Source organism: Phoxinus phoxinus (genome assembly GCF_949152265.1).
Source record: "Phoxinus phoxinus genome assembly, chromosome: 23".
Taxonomy (NCBI): domain Eukaryota; kingdom Metazoa; phylum Chordata; class Actinopteri; order Cypriniformes; family Leuciscidae; genus Phoxinus; species Phoxinus phoxinus.
This window is the reverse complement of record NC_136898.1, coordinates 10,245,785-10,266,061: the sequence shown is the minus strand read 5'-3', so window position 1 is coordinate 10,266,061 and position 20,277 is coordinate 10,245,785. Positions and strand designations below refer to the sequence as shown.

At 36.5% G+C, this 20,277-nt stretch overlaps 1 protein-coding gene across 1 annotated transcript in view; it reads left to right on the top strand.

Annotated features, from left to right (window-relative positions):
- Nucleotides 1-20,277, top strand: part of lhfpl6 (LHFPL tetraspan subfamily member 6) — a 28,172-nt gene that overhangs the window by 6,516 nt on the left and 1,379 nt on the right. Inside the window, exon 3 of the mRNA XM_079600618.1 lies at nucleotides 19,719-19,817. Coding sequence (XP_079456744.1) covers nucleotides 19,719-19,817 — 99 coding nt within the window. The remainder of the gene's footprint in view (nucleotides 1-19,718; nucleotides 19,818-20,277) is intronic.

The following is a 20,277-nucleotide window of genomic DNA, read 5'->3' as shown; positions in this document are numbered from 1 at the left end:
AAGGACAATGAATCCTATATTTAAAACCAGTACGATGTTTTTTTTTTTTGTGCTGTGATGTTAATTTTAACATTAAAAATGGGGGTGGGGGGGGGGTGCATAAATTGCAGGTAGAACAACAAAAACTATTTTTTACAATTTAAATTTGTTTGCACATACTGATTAAAATGTGAAAAATCATTTCTTATACTGAAAAAAATGTATATTGTACTTATTTTTTTTATATCCAAAATATATTTTCTTATTTTATTTTATTTTTTCTGTAGTGACTTTTTCTTGACAGATTTGCTTAGATTCACCCTAGTGCCTTCTGAATTATAGTACGTTATAGAAAATAAAATTCCAGAAGATGCCTGTATGATGTACTAGTGTGCATCCATGCGTGCTAAAATTGCTAGCAACCCTTTGTGCTATGAAAGAGATGTTTGTAATTATTCCCTTTTAACTTCAAAGTCAATGGCATAATGAAAAAAGGAAAGACGGAGGACTACCACAGCTTGGTGTATGACGTTTAAATGTATGAATTTAAACGTTAAGTTATAAAGAATTTTAAAGTAATGAATAGATGCTAGCAGTACAACTCGTTATCAACCGTTGAGGGTAACGTGAGATTACTTTTTTCAAATAACGCATAAAATGCAATAATATTTTAACACAAATATATTTTAATCTGTAATTTTAATTACTTTATGAACTAATATCTTTGCTGCTGGCTTTTAATGGTCCAGTTCATTTACATTTACATTTACATTTATGCATTTGGCAGACCCAGTTTAACCTTACCAATGAGCAAAAATTACTTTAGATGAACATCACATTTACATTGTGATCACATCACATTGCTGAAGCAGAAGTATTCAACTTTCTTCTTCTACGTCCTATACTTCTGCGATAAAGAATAGCAGCACAGCTGAAAGGTTCGTTTGAGCTGCACCCTCTAATGTAAAGGGCCTTTACATTTGGCAAATATATAACTTTTTTTTATTGTATTATTGTTATTAAAAAAACAAAACAACCAAGCCCAGGTGAGAAAAGTAATGCAACACATCACTTTCTATAAAAAGTAACTAACTTTTAGGGAGTAACACAATATTGTAAAAGTATTACTTTTAAAAGTAACTTTCCGCAACACTGGATATCAAGATGCTTTTGTTTTGACGTTACATGTCCCAATGCTGGCATGTACTTTCCCATTGCAAAGTGCAAATATAGGGATATTTTATTCTTTGGAAAATAAAAATGGGTCATTATTCAAGATGTGCAATAACAGTTCCACTTGCCATTTACTACTCTTTCTTGTTATTTGAGTCCCACACATAATTTGAGGCATATTTGGGAGAGATGATGATAGCATCTCTCTAGATTCCAGAGAAAACAATGTGAGAGCAGCAGGGCACCATCAGTTGGCCAATCTCAACTTTTATAAAGAAACCCACACGGTTTACAAGAAATGATTCCTCCGTGACTCCTTAAGGAAATGACTCTGAAACCATTCCATCAGGCCACAGCACAAAACTACACAGCTGTAAGGATATGTAGGTCATGGCTTTGACTGGTTTTTCGCATGTTTACATTCTTGTTAGAAAAGCGGTGTGCTGCATGACTTCATTTTCAGCTTCACAAAAGCCTTTGCTTTGCGCTAGTCTGGAATTAGGTGCTATCTTTGCTCACTTTGCTGTTTGTAGGTCAAGGACAAAATGCAAAGAAACTTGGGGTTGCGATCAAATACATTTTTTGGGGGTATGTCTTTTGTGACACTTTTTTTTTGTCTTTTTGTTGTTGTCAGTTGTCAAAACCAATTTAAAATCTAATTTTAAATATGAATTAAAGGTTGTTTCAATTTTAGTATTGATATTCAGTCATTTTAACCGCTAAATGTGATGGAAAGTATTTCACAAAATACAGACAAAGTGACATGAGAATATTATAGTGTATTGTTTGGATGACGAGACTCAGAATGAGTTTGCTGTGGATTTGTTGAATATAAAGAGGTTTATGTTCCCATTGTTTTGAGCATCTGTGTGGGGGTGTGTGTGTTGCCAGATAAACGAGTCAGGCGGACACGTGCTGGAAGGAGAGCTTTCATTCATGAATTATTCATTGAAAAATTCGTCTTCAAATCCAGTTTGATATTTTAGCTTTGAGGCATAAATCTTGAAACCAGCTCACATAATTGAGAAAGGCAGTGATTCACAAGAGAGCGGGGACGTTCAAATCCTTAGATGCTCAGAATAGCATATGTGAGCACGTGGGTGAGTGCAGCGCACGAAAAAGCGTCCTGATACTTCTTCATATTTGCCCGTCTACCATGTCCTCAGTCTGCTTCCGCGTCCCTTGAAAATAGTATCTAGCACTCCATCCTCCTCCATCATCTGACAAAACTATGAGCAATATGAGACATGGATCTTTTGTCCCAGTTAACAAAAAAATTTTCCCTCATGTTGTTTCAAACACGTATGACTTCCACAGAACACACAAAAAAATAAGGATCTGCTTTGACTGGATCATTGAGTCATTGAGTTGATTTGAGAACTGGAATAGTCTGATTCTTGAACACGATTCAAACATCTTTTGTGAAATGGATCAACAGATTCATCCAAAAAGATCTGAATCAAACAATTTCCTAAACTTTTATATTTGATCACCTCCAATCTTTATTCATGGTTACAGCCTCCTTTTTTTGTAAAATAATTGAGATAAATATTGTTTGGTTTGCCGTTGAGTTGAAACAATGGCATTTTTCTAAGGTTTGGAACTACATGAGGGTGAGTAAAGATGACAATTTTATTTTCTGTGAAATATCACTTTAATTTCTTATCACAAACTTTTTTCTTATCCAGAAGAGCAAGAGCTAGACGTTATTAACTTTTCACAAATTCGCACACTCACATTTGAACAAAGCCAACTTTCTATGGATAAGTGAACAAAGGATCCTCTGTGTTCAAGAACTTTGAGAAGTTCCATGTCGGACTTGGCTCAGTCCACTTCCAGCACTGCGTGGTCCCTCTCCGGCCCGGCTCCCTCCCTCAGATTGGAATGCAGGTCTGCATTCTCCTTAGGGCAATCATACTGGAATGTTCCAGGCTTCCAGATGGTCCTCTAAGGTCCACGACTGTGGCAGCAGAGACATTCTTTGGCTACAGTAAAAGAGGAAATAAATGGTTTTCTCTCCTAACTCAGAGACCGATCCAAAAGCGTGGCAGAGGGAGATTTTTTTGAGGATAAAGCAGAAGAGAAGAAAGGCTTGGATTCACACAGATGGCACATGCACGTTTGAAGGAAGCTCAGTAGAGAAGGGTTTTCTTCTTTCGCAACCTGAATGTGTTATCTCTGAGGAACCATTAGAGCCTTGATGGATTTTTTTTCAGTCTGTTTACTGCTCTCGTGAGTTTGAATATTTGTTTAGTTTTTTTTTCCCACAGCACTGTAACCTGCAGTTTCTGTTGAAGCTGGTGTAGTGACAATTCTGTCATTTACTCACCCTCATGATGATCTTTCTTACGTAGAAGAAGAACAGAGAACAAAGAATGTGCCTGCTCACTTTTTTATGCAGTTACAGTGAATGAGGACTGGAGCTTTCAAGCTTCAAACTGAACAGAGAAGCACCACAACATATCATAAATATATAATAAAAGTGCTCCATATGACTTATTTACTATATACTGCAAGTCTTCAGAAGCCATACGATGTCTTTGTGTTATGAACAAAACAAAACAAAAATAAGACTTGATCTCCTATTCTAGGAGTCTAGCCGAGACCGAATCATTGAGTTCACATTGAGAGTGAGTTGAACTTTAGATCTGGATCTGATTTGTGAACCGATCATTCACACTGCTTTTGTGAACTGGATCAACTGATTTATTTACTCAGAAGAACAATTCATGAATGTAATTTCAGTAAATAGTTAATAAAATGTTTGTCTTCTCAAACTAAACTATTATATGAGTTATACAGACTTGGAATTTGGCATATATGGACCACCTTTATTATACTTTTATGGTGTGTTTTTGTCTAATTGTGAAAATAAAGACAAGGATATTTAAAAAAAAAAAAATAATAATTAAGAAATGAATACTTTCATTTAGCAAGGATGCATTCAATTGATCAAAAGTGACAGAAAATACATGTATTATAATGTTACAAAAGATATTTATTTCCCGTAAATGCTGTTATTTTGAACTTTCTATTGAAAGAATCCTGACAAAATAGAATCCAGAACATTTTTAAGAATTAGTTTTAAACATTAATAATGGGAAATGTTTCTGATTTCTGAAGACTGGAGTACTGAAATTTTATTTCAGACCTCTTTCAAAAAATATTTTTATTACTGGCAGCGTGTCATAAAGAAGAAAGAAAGTAAGTCATACAGGTTAACAAAGGGTGAGTAAATAATAAAATAATTGTAATGTTTGAGAGAACTATTCTTTTAAAAGGGAACTTGGCTACTATCATTTTAAATAGCTAAGATATTAGGTTCCTCTAAACAGAACTCCAGCATTCTTAATTCATTCCCTGACTCACACCGACATTGTACAGTTTTTTCTGCAGTGTGATTTTTTTCAAAGTAACAGGCTTTTGGAATAATTCTGCATTTATGTTCATGAAAACATTCCCAGCTGTTATGATGGTAAATGAATTCATGAGCTTAGTTTAGGACACAGCAGTGGCCTTTTTCATCTCTGTGTTCTTTTTTCTCACCATTTCATGCCTTCCTCAGTCTCTGGCTGATTGAAATAAGAGTTATGGTCCGTGTAAGTCTGTGGTGGTCTATAATGGTGTGTGATGACAGTGCGGCTTTACATCATGTGCACGCGGCTGATAGCAGTGGCTGGCCGCCCGCTTGAGCCGAGCTCAGGACTGTCAGTCACGTCTAGGGATTGAATGCCAAGTTTTATGATGGAACTCCGGTTGGACACTTTGGTCTAGCTGCTCGCCCCAACTTTATTAAAGGGATATTTCACCCAAAAATTGTTAATTTACTGTCTTTCCAAACCTGTAAAACTTTTTTCTTATGTGGAAAACAAACGAACCAGTTGGTGGAATAATAGTTTTGTAGTGGCTTGTTATTTTACTCTAATGTTCCTTGTTGGTCTAGCTCAAAGGTTAAACCTAAAGACGATCCCTGTCGGGGGTCAGCAGGAGCGAAAGGGGCGTCTGGAGATCGTTGACCCTTTATTGCCTTCTCACACGTTACTGTCATGGTATTTTAGTCATGCTTTGTCGGCCTTTTGGTAAAAGAATTTTCAGAAGATGCTTTGAGAGGGACACACACACCTCTGTGTTCAAAGGAAATCTTGTCCGGTCAGATTTGTTTTGATGTGGCGTAAGAACACTCTAAATTAGCACCCTTGGTTTGTCCTCAAATTTACTTTACCATTTTATTTTACAGGTCCCTTTTGTGTCCTCGCTCTGCTGGCACATTCTCATGCAGACTTTAACAAACAGCAGCTAATTCGTCACGAAAGCTGCCAAAAAAAGCCAGCCATCCATGGAAAATTCCATCTGTAACAGCAGGTCCGAGCCGGTGCAGGTCTGTCTCTGTTTTCACAGTGTTGGGTTGTGATAAGCAGGACTGCACATAAACATCCACCTGCCAACTCGCATATAGATAAAACAGGATGTCTGAATTTTTAGAAATGGTTGTAATTGCTATGAAGAGTTCCAGATTGAGTTGTGGAACTTTCTGTCTACGTTCTGACCAGTTGACTTGGCAACAATGAAGTCAACAATGACACGACTAGCCCTGGCAGCGATAACCCTTCATCCCTGGCAGGCCACTTCACAGATTGTGCTCTGGTAATTGAGATGTAATATGCCTAGTGCAGTTATATATAGATTGGAAAGTGCTTGGTGGTGAAAGTCAGATGAGGAGAAGACAAGCTTATTTATGTGCTGGAACTTCCTCCTTTCCGAACAGCTTTACAGACATTGCACTCCACAAGCACTTACTTTCTTTACTATTGGCAAATGGTTTGATTAGTTTTCACTGTTTTTGCGAAGTCTTCATATAAAGCAATGAATTACAAAAGGTCAGGGATTTTACTCTTTTAACCAGGGGTAAAATCTAGGGATGCTCCATTTTTTTTAATTCTTGCAGATAATTACGTTTTGGATAATAAGTGATAAATTACTGATATTAAATTTCTGCACTATTGTTTAAACAAGTAAAAAAATTAAAGATGAAAACTAATAATTTTAAACTCTACAGTGAGTTTAGGCATTACAATAGTATTGTACTGTATAAAAAATGGATATTCATTTTGATGTTTGCAAAGGATTACATTGTTTTTAAAAGTTAACTTTAGGTGAGTGTTATCTAAATGTAAAAATAGAGTAAATGAGCATGTTCAATTAAATAACATTACAAAAAATATATAAAATAAGAGTGGTTGATATTGTTTAACAAAACTAATATCGGAAGATAACCAATAGAGTATCAATATATTGTGCTTCCCTTGTCACTTTAACACACACCATTGAACTAGTGGGTTTTGGACGGTTGCTAGGGGATTTCTAATATGGTTGCTATGGGGTTTGGGATGGTTGCTGGGTTATTTAATAACCAATAACCAAAGTCAAAAGTGCCCAGCGATGATATTCTGGTCTCTATATGACTATTTTCTTTAACCTGATTTTGTCCACCACCTAAAAATGGTACATCCGGTTTCTTGTTTAATACACACCATTAGACACAAATGCTTTTATTCATGTTTTTTTTATTGTCTATTCTTCATCTTGTAGTTCTAGTTTCTGTATCTTCTAATACACTGCCGCAATCACATTCTCTGAACTCTTTTTTGGCAAGCTTTATAGCAGAAGGCTTGTTGTTGTTGTTGCAGGTTCGATTGACCTCCTGTGCGTCATTTGAAAGCTATTGATTTTCCATTTTGTAAGTGTGCTTTAATTATATTTTTAGAAAGTAAATGCAAAAAATATCTCACCTCAGTTTTCCTTCAACCCCGGGAAGTGATATTGGATTTGAATCACTGCAAAAGAAAGACTGCATCGGCCATCGGTAATGCAATACTTGCATTGATTTCTTTTGGAGAGAAGTAGAAGACGGACAGGAGTGGTAGAGAGTAATCAGAAATATAACATTCTTCAGTGTGAAACAAGGGCCAGCGGTTTAACATATTTAGAAGTTATTTTTTTGTTGCTTATGAAGGACTGTGTGGAGCTGAATGGACAAGCCAGTTTATGCTCAACCCCACAGAGTAAGAGGACATTGTTTATTCAGTCTATTCAAAGCCACTGACTCTGGGTTTTATGTCTCAACCCACTGAAACTATAATACACTAGTAGAACTAGTTTTAGACACTAGTTATAGAACACATTTAGACTTTCTTTTATAGAAACTGGACAATGTTGATGATGACTTAATCAGTGTTTGACTACACTGTAAAAAAAAAAGAAATCTGTGAAATTTACTGTAAAAAAAATACAGTATCAACATTTTAGGTTTTACGGATTGAACTTAAATTTATAGAAAGAAAAAAACATGATAAAATGATAATATAACTGATGTAATGTCAATACACTAACCTATTGAAGTAATATCTGTTTGTGTTTTGTACCTTTGTAATACACTAACAACCACCAATAACAGTCATTAACTCGCGCTCTATTTGATTGACAGCTCCAGCGATTATAAAGGGAGGACTCTGATCGCTTTCTATATAATGTAATCACAATTTAAATAACAGATTATGTTGATGCTACTCAGAGAAACAATGTGAAGTTGCCAGTAGTCACTGGCTTGATTTACTGACGCATAACAATAAACAGTTTTTGATAGAAAGAACGTCTGACTACATGAATCATTATTTCTCAGAAATCACTGGTCACAGATCAGGCATTAGAATTAACACGGTTACTTATATGTTGTGGCATTACTCTCGGGCCTATATCTTACAATAAAAGTCTTTTTGCCGAAATTGAGACTGATTTACCAAAGAATCCACAGTGAAATGTACCGAACAAACAAATAATGCTCTACTGAGAAGTTCACAATAATAAGCGCTCTCCTAGCATTAGGATCCTTTGGAAGGTAAATGTTATTTTAAGTCCTGTGATCCTGTATCGCTCTTCTCTTCTTCTCATCTCACTAACGCGCCAGTGGGCGGGGCCAAAGATGCGATAAAGTAGAAGTAAGCATTGATCTGATTCTGCAGAGGCGGTCTTTTGTTGCACTATTACATAATAATGTGACTTAGTGGATGTTTTTAAAAATGACCTCTTACATGTCAAAAGATCAAGACCCCTTTTAAAATGCATATAGCTCGGGAATTGAAGATAGATATATAGATCAGATTTATAGATCAGCTCCACTCACAAGATCGCTAAGACCTTTTTTTGCCTTTCTATTAGGTCTACGGAAGGAGAAGGCAGTAGATGTTCAGGATGTGTTTTTTAGTTAAACATTAAATAATTGGGACGTCTCACGTTTTTTTCAGCATCTTGCATTAAAGCATTGTGCAAGACAGAGTGTTTTACTTTCTGTCTTCACCAATTGTTTGAGAGCCTATTTTAATAGTTCCACTGTTTTTTTCTGTCTGGTTGTAGCTCACTAAGAGTCACGGTCACCTTCTCAAGCTGAAGAAAAGGACACCGTATTGATCATGACGGGACACGGATCAATAGGAAGATAATCACTCATGACCCCAGTGCCTCTGTGACCTGTAAGAGGGCATGCATGGTTCTTTGTGCTGATAAAAATGTATAGAGACGTAGTAAGGAGAGGTTTTGTTTGTTTGATTTATTTTGTGTGTTCTAGAGCAGGGAAGGTATCACAGTCTCGTGGGGGACGACAAGTCATAGTCTGTTCTTTGAACTCCTGGTACAGCTGTCACAGCACAATGTGACACCCTAGTATGGCAGCGTAGGACAACCTGTGATGGACGATTTTCACACACACACACACACACACACACACACACACACACACACACACACACACACACACACACACACACACCAATTCTTCACATGAGCAGTGGACTATAAACTAGAGATTTAATTTTCTAGTTGGCAGTCTTTCCATGATTTGTAACCAGAGTTTTCTGTCAGTAGGAGTGTGTGCATTTTGCATCATTTTAGTGGTGCTTGCTTGGACTTATTGCTCATACTCGGGTTTAGGGATTTTAACAAACCCTTAACCATAAGCATTCAACTTTGGCACATAACTAATACCTATTTAGTGACACTTCAAATCATGCTGAAAAAATATTTAAAAAAAATATTTTTTATAATTTTATTCATCAATTTGTACACACCTAGCGACGTGCTAAAAAACCACCAAGGGAGTCACTATGAATAATGGCTTCCGAAAACGTAAGAATCTAGTCGATCATTTATTCTTTATCTTTCAGAATAACGGGTTTGACAAGAAGTGTCCCCTTCCCCCATATATCTCATTTTAATATCATCATCTATGTTTCCCTAAAAAAAATATTTTCTTTTCCTCTTTTACTCTCTATTTGTCTCATCAAGCTATCTTTGAAGTCAATGTTCACATCTTCACTAATGTTTCTGATTGAAACCTCTGGGTCTGTTTATTTCACTATAGCTTTGCATGTTATTATTTCCTGATTTCATTTTATAAAAATATCACTGGTTTTATAAACTGAGGGACAAAAGAAATCCAATTCACCCTCTATTGCTATATAGGTGAGATATTTTTTTCATTATTATTATGGTAGTTTCAAGCCTTGAATATTACACAGGGGAAAGAGAAAGAGAAATTGTATTAGGGTATCTTGATATCATCCCACTGCAATCCATTTCCTCCGAGCTTAACTGGGATTTTCTTTCCCACATCCAAGCTGATGATGACTCTACTTGTGATGCATGTCTCCTAGGCGGTGACCTTGAATTCTCTTTTTCTCTCCTTTTAGTGGGTACATAACCGGTTGTGATGAAGAGTAAATTACTGTTCTCCTTCCTAATGTGGGACCTCACTTCATGCTGGCATTTTTCATTAGATACTGGGAGTGATTTTTCACACCTCCTATCCACCTTTACATGTTTTCCATAACTCTTTGATGTCATTCGTTCCCTTCTCTTTTTACCCTTCAGATTCCTGCTCCACTGCTCTTCCATGATCAAAGCTCCTTTTCTATTTTAAATCACATCTTGAAAGGGAGAGGATATTAAAAGTGTCCAGACTTTTTTTTTGCATGGCAGAAACCTTACATGTGAGCTATTAAAATCCCATTTTAACAAAGTAAAAGGCAGGGAACATTTAAAGTGTACTGAATTAGATTTTAAATAAATGTGGACTTGCATTTAAGGTATTTAAAAAGTATTAAAATACCATCTTGATATATAGAGATAGCTATAAATAAGCAATGTGTATGTTGATTCCCACAATAAAAGTGTGAACTGGCAAATTCAAAACATTGTTTGTTTGTGCTGTCCAACCTGCCCGACAACAGAAACATTGGCTCAATCAATGGCATGAGTTTGGGGTGGAGCTATCTGTTTGGCTGACCAATAATTGTGTGTGTGGTTGTGTGGTTGTGGTTGTGGTTGTTTTGAATCCCCTTGACATTGAATGAACAATACAAGTTTGTAACCATACAAATACATTCAGTAAATGATCCCAGAAGTTTTACTTTTGGGTGAACTATTCCTTTAACATACAAGCTTCATGGGTAGTGAGTGAAGTTTATTAATTTACAGTTTATCTATTTATTTATTCACTTCTAAATGCTTCTTCTAGAACAATGGAACTCTGTTCTTTTTCTGAGAACCTTGCGACTGTCATTTAACATCTGGTATTGATAGAAGTTGTGGGTCTTTTGGGAAGGTTCCTCCCATCGGCTCTTTTTCTCCACTCTCTCCTGCTGATTCCTGAATGACGTCTTCTCCTCTGCGTGGGAATGCACTGTGTTGTAACTGCATCCAGATGTTTCCAATGTTGATTTCAACCAAACTCAATAAACTTTCCATTCTCTCTAGGGTTAAAAAGAAAAGCAACACTCAACATCTGCAAGAACGTTATGTTGAAACTAGTGAAATCATTGGGGTGTTGAAAGCAAGACTCTAGAAGCACTTCAGATCGTAACCTGTTTAAGAAAGACTTTCTGCTTTCTTGTCTCAATACACCCAGTTAGTGTGCGGGTTAGGACAACAATGCCTTAGTTTTCCCTATTTAATCCTTAATCATAAATCCTGTTCAAGAGTTTATGGGTGGTCTGGGAAAGTCCTCTGCCTTCAGAAAATACTTGGTAGAATAATCAAAATGCATGTTTTCTATAATAATAATAATAATAATTTGTTACATTTATATAGCGCTTTATCTGAGACCTCAAAGCGCTTTACATAGAAGGGGGGAATCTCCTCAACCACCACCAATGTGCAGCATCCACTTGGATGATGCGACGGCAGCCATATTGCGCCAGAACGCCCACCACACACCAGCTTACTGGTGGAGAGGAGACAGTGATGAAGCCAATCAGTATATGGGGATGATTAGGAGGCCATGATAGACAGAGGCCGAGGGGCTAATTTGGCCAGGATGCCGGGGTTACACCCCTACTCTTTTTCGAAGGACATCCTGGGATTTTTAATGACCACAGAGAGTCAGGACCTCGGTTTTAACGTCTCATCCGAAAGACTTTCTGAAGCAAATACGAGCAAAAAATTATTTCCTTTAGGGTTTGAGGAGATCGATTGGTTTAAAGTCAAATGCATTTGAAGTGATTTGAGGTTAGAAAGATGATGACACAGTTTTCAGTTTAAAGCAAATAATCTGTGGAAGGAGCAGCTCGATTGGACTGACCAAACTTGAAACGAAAACTCGTTCTGTAATATTTAACAGGAAGATGGTGTGGAATAGAAATGTTGTGTCATTCTCAAAAGGCTCTTAATTTCAGGTTTGAATTGGCTTTGGTCTGTGTGGATATGATCTTCCACCATATGCTGCCATAATGGAGCCATCTGTGCTCAGATCTTCCAGCCAAGATGTCACACACTGATGTTAACAGTGACAGGAGTGGATGCATGAACATGGGAGACCAAGGTTGGTCATATGAAGCCTTCAGGGCTCCATTTTCATCTGAGTTTTTCATCTGAGGAGATGTTGTAGTCCACCAAATTATATTCCTAATGATTTGTGGCAAAATAAACGTAGGCAACATTGCAATGTGATTGCTTTTTTTAGTGATTGCTTTTTTTATTTGGTCATTAAATGGATAGCATGCAGGAATTAAAATTCTGTTATGCCAAACCTGTATGTCAACATTAAAAAATATTTTTTGGAAAATGTCTTTTTTTTTTTTTTTTGTCCTTACAATGAAAGTCACTGGGGTTAAACGTTTTTTTGGACCCCACTGACTTTCATTAGGCAAAAACAATTGAAATGTTCTACACCATGTCGTCTTGTGTTCCTCGGTAGACTTTGCTGATTAATGTGGCACCCGGCCTGGAGCCGCATCCTCCCTCAGAAGTGCTTGCTCATGAGAACATTAGTGGACTTTGTCTAAACTTGCAGACCTCACGTTGACCCGTTTGTCATGGCCTTTCATCTTTGACCTGACACTCTTTCCTGATAGAGGCAACAGTAGCATTGCTAAACGTCAGGCTGCTTTTGCAGCTGCTGAGATTGAACCCTTCAGCAGTCATTAAAGTCTTCTGAAAAACTTTGTTATAGTGACCAATTATCTATTGTAATAACAAGATTAAAGTTTATACAATAATACTATACTAAAATACTAAACTAAAAAAATTTTTATTTTATTTTTATTTTTGCAAGCTTTTGGACATGGGCTATTTTCGCAAATGTGACTGCAGATTAATTTCATTATTCGAATATTCAATTATTATAATTATTCAGTATGTTGTTGAAATGTAATACTTTGGTTACTGATTGGTTTAAACCAGTGTTACTCATAACTAATCTATAGTTTTCATTAGTTGAAGCTGAAATAAAATAAAATATTAGACGAAAAACTTAACTGCTAGAGGTCCAAAAGTTACATATTGGACCTTTAAGAAATATACTTTAATTTTTCTTTCATTTGTAACCAGTGTGTAATTCCATTATAAAGTCAATCTTTCTCAAACAAAAATACTTATTTAGACAAATTATGACACATGCTAGCCAAGGTTACAAGTCTATAAGAACTTGTGACCTTGAAAGTCATCTGCAAATCTAAGGTTTGTGTGAAGTGTCTTCAGAAGAACTCAGCCTTCACATGTTTGATAATACCACTATCATAGATCATGCTCTGCCCTTTCCATACAGTTTGACACCGGGTAGAGTAGACGAACAATGTCAGACATTTAGCATCTCACTTTGATGTCGGCATAAATCTACCTCTCTTTATTAAAAAGCCTTGGCAGGCTGCGACCGCTTCGATTGAGAACAAAACCCAGCCGGTCCTCATTCTAACGTTGAAAGCCATTCCTCAGAACTAGAGTGCGCTGTCCTGACATAACCATCATTTTCGAGGAAGGGAGGCACTCATACAGTGCTGGTGGGTCTTATAGGCTTTGGGATATTTTATCATAGCTCTTTCATGAACTGGATGTCTGGCTCCATGCCTGCCCTGCACTCTTCCTCTCTCCTGCCCACCCACTTACATTCCCTCGGCTTCTCAGAAAAATAAGCATCTCCAAGACTGGGGAGGAAGAAGAATTGTGTTATGCTGGCTTAAAGATGAGCCTCTCTACCTGATCATTTGTTAAGTGCTCAGATATACTTTGGATTGTATACTGGACTAGACAATCCTCTTCCATATTGATAAATATCTCTGCTGACTTGAAGATACAGCCTAATATATAATACAAGCATCTACCATTGCTTATACTTTGGGTTAGTGGTTCAAACCACTAATTATTATTATTATTAACACTAAGTGTTATTTTAGTATTATTATGTATATAATATTATATGATTTATTAATATTTTATTAATATTCATATAATGAATAATATGAATATAATTAAAATTATATCTAGGTTTCCTTTTCATTTTAGTTTGCTTTTGTAATTTTATGTGATTTTGTCATTTTTATTAGTTTAAAAAAATAATATTTAGCTTTAATTTACATTTTAGTACTTAAACTTATTTCAGTTAGTTTCATTTCTATGTAAGTTTAAAAAACAAAACCGCATGCATTTTGCGGAAGAACATTGTTTTGGTTGTTCTTCGGCTCTGCGTGACTGTGCGGATGCATATGACCCTTCACAGATAATGCTTGACGATGAACTCTGTTATAGAGCTACATGTGTCAATTTCTCTGTTCGATAACATACCTGACTCACCTGCTGAGTAATAAAAACAGCATCTCTGTGTCGCTTTTGCAACATTTCAAATCCATCAGTTCTCGCCATCCCCAAAAAGCCAATCCAATGTTGATTCCTGTTTTATTACGAGCTGTGTCGCGTTCACTTTGCCAGCAGACTCTCCTCTGTTCGGCCTATTTTTTTTTAAACAGTTGATTCCCCGGAGCTTCAAGAATTTGCATGTCCAATTCAACTTTCTCGTTCATTATGACAACTAATTTATGTCATTCCTACTCCATACATGTGTCAAAATAGCCGGAGCAACTTTTCTCTATTTATGGATATGATGAGACACGGGCAAGTGATGTACTGTATGTGAGCAATTTCCTGCTAAAACTATCCCATGAGGTCTAAAATATAAACACAGTGAACAAAAACACGTTTTGGAAGAAGGATTGATGATGTATTGACTTTTGAAGAAAAAAGTTTCATATACCTTTAAATGAAAAAAAAACAATAATTTAAAAGTAAAAATAAAATGATTGATTGATTGATTGATTGATGGGCTTTTTAAATTATGAAATGGACTTTTGAAATATGATTTTTGTTTTGCGCTAAGGGTCATGGTTTGATTATGCTATTGATTAGCATAAATAATTTACTTATTATTGTTATTATTATTGGTTCTTAAAATCATGAAATTGACTTTTAAAAAGGGATTTTCCCTGTTTCATGAAAAATTAACATGGCAACAGAAAATGCCAAATCTGCCAAATTTCCATATTTCTTTGATGTGATATCCACTCTCTTATTTTACTTAAGTCTTTGAATCGACAGAGAGGATGGGGTGAGTGATCGCAGTGGAGATGCAAGTGGAATGTTTTGAGACTGTTGTCAGGATAAGAGATATGTCTTATCGTTGTGTGCTGGAGTGTTTACTGAATCCATGAGTGACTGATACCCACGCGTTCCTGACAGCAGATCTTCGTGATTGTATGGAAATGTGAAGAAGTTCAAGTCATTCCTTTTAGATTATGCTGTCCCTTCCTCCACAGCATGTCTTGTTCCCGGTGTAAAACACTTGGTACAGAGACTGTATGAAGGTCCTATCTATGCGCACACACTGAAGAGAGCTTGTGTAAGTAGCAATCAGAGGTGTTGCTCTTAGTGATAAGACCGTTGTCTCAGCTGTCCCTGTGTTGGCGCTCTCATTTCCTGAGGTGTTGTCAGGCTGTGTGAGCACTGTAGAGTTGACAATAGACCATCTGCTGTGTGTTGCACAAAAACTACAGTTATTACTTATCACCTCTAGAAAACAACTTATTCCATTGTTTTCCCCAAGCAGGGGTGCAAGTTTTTTTATTTTTATGCTATGAAATATATGTGTGTATTTTTTCTTGTTTAGCTTTAGAGATTGTTATTGTGGTTTATAATACATTTCTAAATGACAAATTTTGGTTATATATTTTTTTATTGATATTCTCTAATACATTTCTACACTCTTTATCAGTAGCTACTGTATGTACCAATTTTCCATCCAACAATTTTTCTGTGCATTTTGGGATATTGCATAAAAAAGCATGTATGGAAACGCCAAGATGTGCATAAATTCTAAAAATACGTATAAAAAAACCTACAGTAGGCTCTCAGTTAAGGCGGATACATTTTTTATCCGATAAGAAGACATAAACTACGATGGAAACGCATTTACCATATAAATCCCTCAATACACAACAAAAACCTTTGCCTAAACAGAGAATGTGATTGGATATCTGGACTAACAACCAGCGTACCAATTTCAATTTCACAGCATCTCAAATGTTGGTTTGGTCATTCTGAAATGCTTGAGCCAAAGTCTTTCATCAGAATGATTTGGTATAATGTCCCAGAAGTGTCTCACATGATTGCGTTCCCAAACACCATCCGAACGCAATATAACAAGACAGCGTTTATTGTGTTTCATCAGCGTGCTCTGAGACGCAAATCATTCATTTTGTTGATAAAAGCCACAGTTGCTTCCCCGATTGCAGGAACTTACATTTTTATTACAGATATTTTGCACCAATTTCCCAGGAATTTTCTCTTGAATACATGGGATACAAATGTGCTTTATTCACAAATGTTTTATGCGAAATTCCAAATTTGCGCACCAGTTAAATTCACAACTTTGGATGGAAACATAAATTATGGAAAACTTCATTAAAATCTTAAAAGTTTTTTATTTAAAATTGGATCTGTGGTGAGATATGTAGACTTTTAGGAATGTATTCGAAAATATTATTATTATTTCTAATAAATTTATAAATTCTGCATCAGTTACTAAATTAAAAAATTTTCTCTCAAATAAAAATGATGTGGTAAACCCGTATTTCTTACATGACAAACATTGACTAATATAAAACCACTTGATATTGTATTCTCATTCTAAAGCCCAAGTATTGGCAACGCATGTGACACGAGAGTTAGAAGATTGAAGTGGATCACTGTTTTTGTGGACTGAATGAAAATTCAAAACCCTGCCACTCTCTATGCAGGCTGAGAATTGTGTTTAGATGAGGGTTTAAAACAGGATTATGGGTTTCAGGTTAGAGCTTGATCTTTATATGTGAGCAACATGAGAATCCTTAGAGACGAGATGCTCAGAAGCAGTGTCTCCTATGCTGGATTCTGCTCTCCTATGCTTCTCTCTCACATGCATCTTTATACTTGATTTCCTCAATGTATAGCAGCTACAGATAAGAGACTTTGCCCAGTACACATAATGGTTTTCCTTTTCATCCAGTTATTCAAACACATATGAAGTAAACACACACATGCCATTTCATGAGATCATTATCCTTATTAAACCCTCCACTGTTTTCTTCACTTTGTTCCTTAGATTAAAAAAAAAATTTGTGCTAAATCTGTTCAGATCCAGTATACGTTACTCACATATACAACTGCAACTAGTAAGCTTTGCACACAATTTCATGCACTCTACCAAGTGATTATTAGTTTTTATGCATTTGTCCATTTTTTTTTTGTAATGATTTACTAGTGCAATGCATACTATTTTTGTTGCGCATTCTACTTATTATATGCTACATATGAAATGCATCTAGTTGTGTAGTACGTTTTTGTAGTAAGCATTGCCCATTGCATACGGTTTTGTATGTAGTTTTCTAGAGCACTTTTATATTTTACTGCACACACTTCGATTAAAATTAACTTTTGTTAGTATGCACTAAGGGTTTGCCTGAAGCCGAATACAAAATTCGGAAAGGAAATAACACATTCTACGGAACCCCTAAAGGGACATGGTAATGGAAAAAATATGAGATGGGAGGAAAAAGTATATTTCAATGCTTTTGCGTCTCGCATAATTATATAGTTGGGTAATTATATTGTATATCATTTGTGGGCATCGGAGCCGTAATCAATATGCGGGGTATTGAAATTGCGGTAACACTTTATTTGAATGTGTCCTTGTTACACTTTGTTACTGTAGTAATAACCATAAATTAGGCATAATTGTATTCAACTAACCCTGAACCAAACCCTAATCCTACCCTAACCCTATGGTAAGTATACATACATAGTTAATTACTATTACTCAGTATGTATAATTACACTGTAACAGGGACACATTCACATAAAGTGTATCCGAAATCGCTTTGGAATGTGCGTGCGCTTTTCACTTTCAATTTCGAATTCGCGATCACGTACTCTGTGTATAGGAAGCGGCTGTTCTGACCACACATTTTACTAGATAATATATTTGTCAATGATGCTCAAGACCTGTTGCGCATCAAATCCTTAGCAAGCCAAACCATGTCCTTTTAGGGGCTCCGCTCCGTAGAATGTGCTATTCATTTTCTGTGCTTTTCCAAATAAGGTATTCAGCTTCGGGAATGCATATTTATTAACTATTTAAGAACTCTCCCAATGCTAGTGGTAATATGACTTTGAGAACACAGTGCAACCAGCTTTTTTCATATTCTGAGTGTGCAGCTCTCCGTCCCTCTTATTCACTTTATCACTGTCAATTTTTCCTCACCTTTTCTGTGACCAAAGGACCTCCTCGTTTCATAGTACTGCAACAGTCCATTTTTGTCTTGGTTTTGTCAAGGAGAACTGCTGTACTCGCAACCTTACCATGCGTGCTCAACCGCGTGCCAGCGGGTGAAATGAGTATGCCGCTGCAATCCATAAAGTTAATTTCTGCATAAGTTGGCATTCTTTTCATGCTCTCACATCCACATAATAAACTTGCCCAAGATCGACTTATCGATTACTCGTTCATAACTTCTCTGATTGCAGGAAACAGGAAAGTGAAGCACGTAAAAGGTTATTTCCCTTCTCTCTGTATTCCTTTGTCGTTTTGAACTCTGAAGTAGAATGTCATTTTTATAAGTGCCTGACTCAGTGTAATGGATTTTCAGGCCTGCTTGAATGGATGCAGGGAAAAGAAGACATTTGAAGAATTTTAAAGACAAAGACAAGTTTTGAAACGTATAACAAGGAGCGATTCCTATAACTGGAATAATAATGTCGGAATCTAGACTTTTGTTATATCAAAGAATATGCGTGACATCAAAGTAAGTACAAATGAATGTGCTTCATTCCAAAAAAAATTATCTTTGTTATTGGGATTTAGCTTGCACGGCAGTGTGGGAGTGTTCTTTGTGTTCAGTCCTCTGTCCTCTCATTATCTCAGACTCTGACCAAAACTACTCTCCGAAAACTTGAGATGATCACACAGACACACACCCATCATTTGTAAGCAGACACAAAGAGAACCAAACATTACATGGCACACATAGTATGCACACAACAGCGTTAGGTGCACACCGTTAGACAAGGTCGCTGATATTAGTCTCATATCATATCACAATCAGTATACTCAAAAGAGCCTGGCATTGAAATAGATGAAGGCACATGGTTTGCAGTTCTTTTTTTTATTCGGAAACATTCTGGAAAGGATTTAGAGATCACTAGAGAGGAGGAGCCACAGTGAAACTACAGTTTTATATATTTCTGGTGGGAATTACATGCCTGTTTATTTTTGCTGAATTGGTAAGAACATAAAAGGGGAAATATGAAATAATTCCCAAGAAGCTCGTTTATAAATAAGCTACTTGCTGCATTCATTATCATATTTTCATGGCTGTTTGGATCTTGAGCCCAGATGAAAACAAGATTTGTGCTTTATAGTCTCTGCGGAGGTGTGTGTTTGCATTTGCGTGTGATAGAGTATCTGTGTCAAATGGGGGGAAAAACAAGCTAATGATCCTGCGTTGTTTGCAGTAAAACAAATAATAGCTTTTCAGACCGATGACAAAATGCGTGAAGCTATCATGGCTTTCATGGCTATCATCTATTTTTCAGGAGATATCACGCTCTTCTCCGCACAGCGGGGAACTATGGGAGCTCTCTTAGTCATGTCTTAAAGTTCTACTTGTGTACGTTTGGGTCTCTTTGTATTCATAGTGTGTTTTTTCTCTCTGCAGGGCTGCTGATCGGATCTGGATGTGCCCTGTATCCTTTGGGATGGGACAGTGAAGAGGTCAGACAGACTTGCAGCAACAGTTCTGACCAGTTCGATCTTGGTACGTTGGTATACATCATCCCAAGGCATCATATACTGATGCTTTTGACATTTCGTCTACATCCAACGCACATGGCACCCTTTAGCGTCAATATGAGACGCAGATAGATTTGGGCCAGAAGGCGCCTCCTAGCGGTCTAACACTAACCCTACCTCAGACCTAAACCCAACCATAACCGAACAAAGCTTTGTGCGTGTCATATTGACGCTAAAGGGTGCCATGTGCGTTGGATGTAGACGAAATGTCAAAAATGTCAGTATATGACGCCCTAGGATGAGAATGCGTTGCAAATTTCACATTTTAATTTAGGCCTATAAGGTAGAATAGAAATACCAATATAGAAATTGTAAAATATTAGATATCAATCTACATTATATGAGACTTATTACAATTTATATACCGGTACACTACCATTTAAAAGTTTGGCATCAGTAAGATTTTTTTAAGAACTTTTATTCAG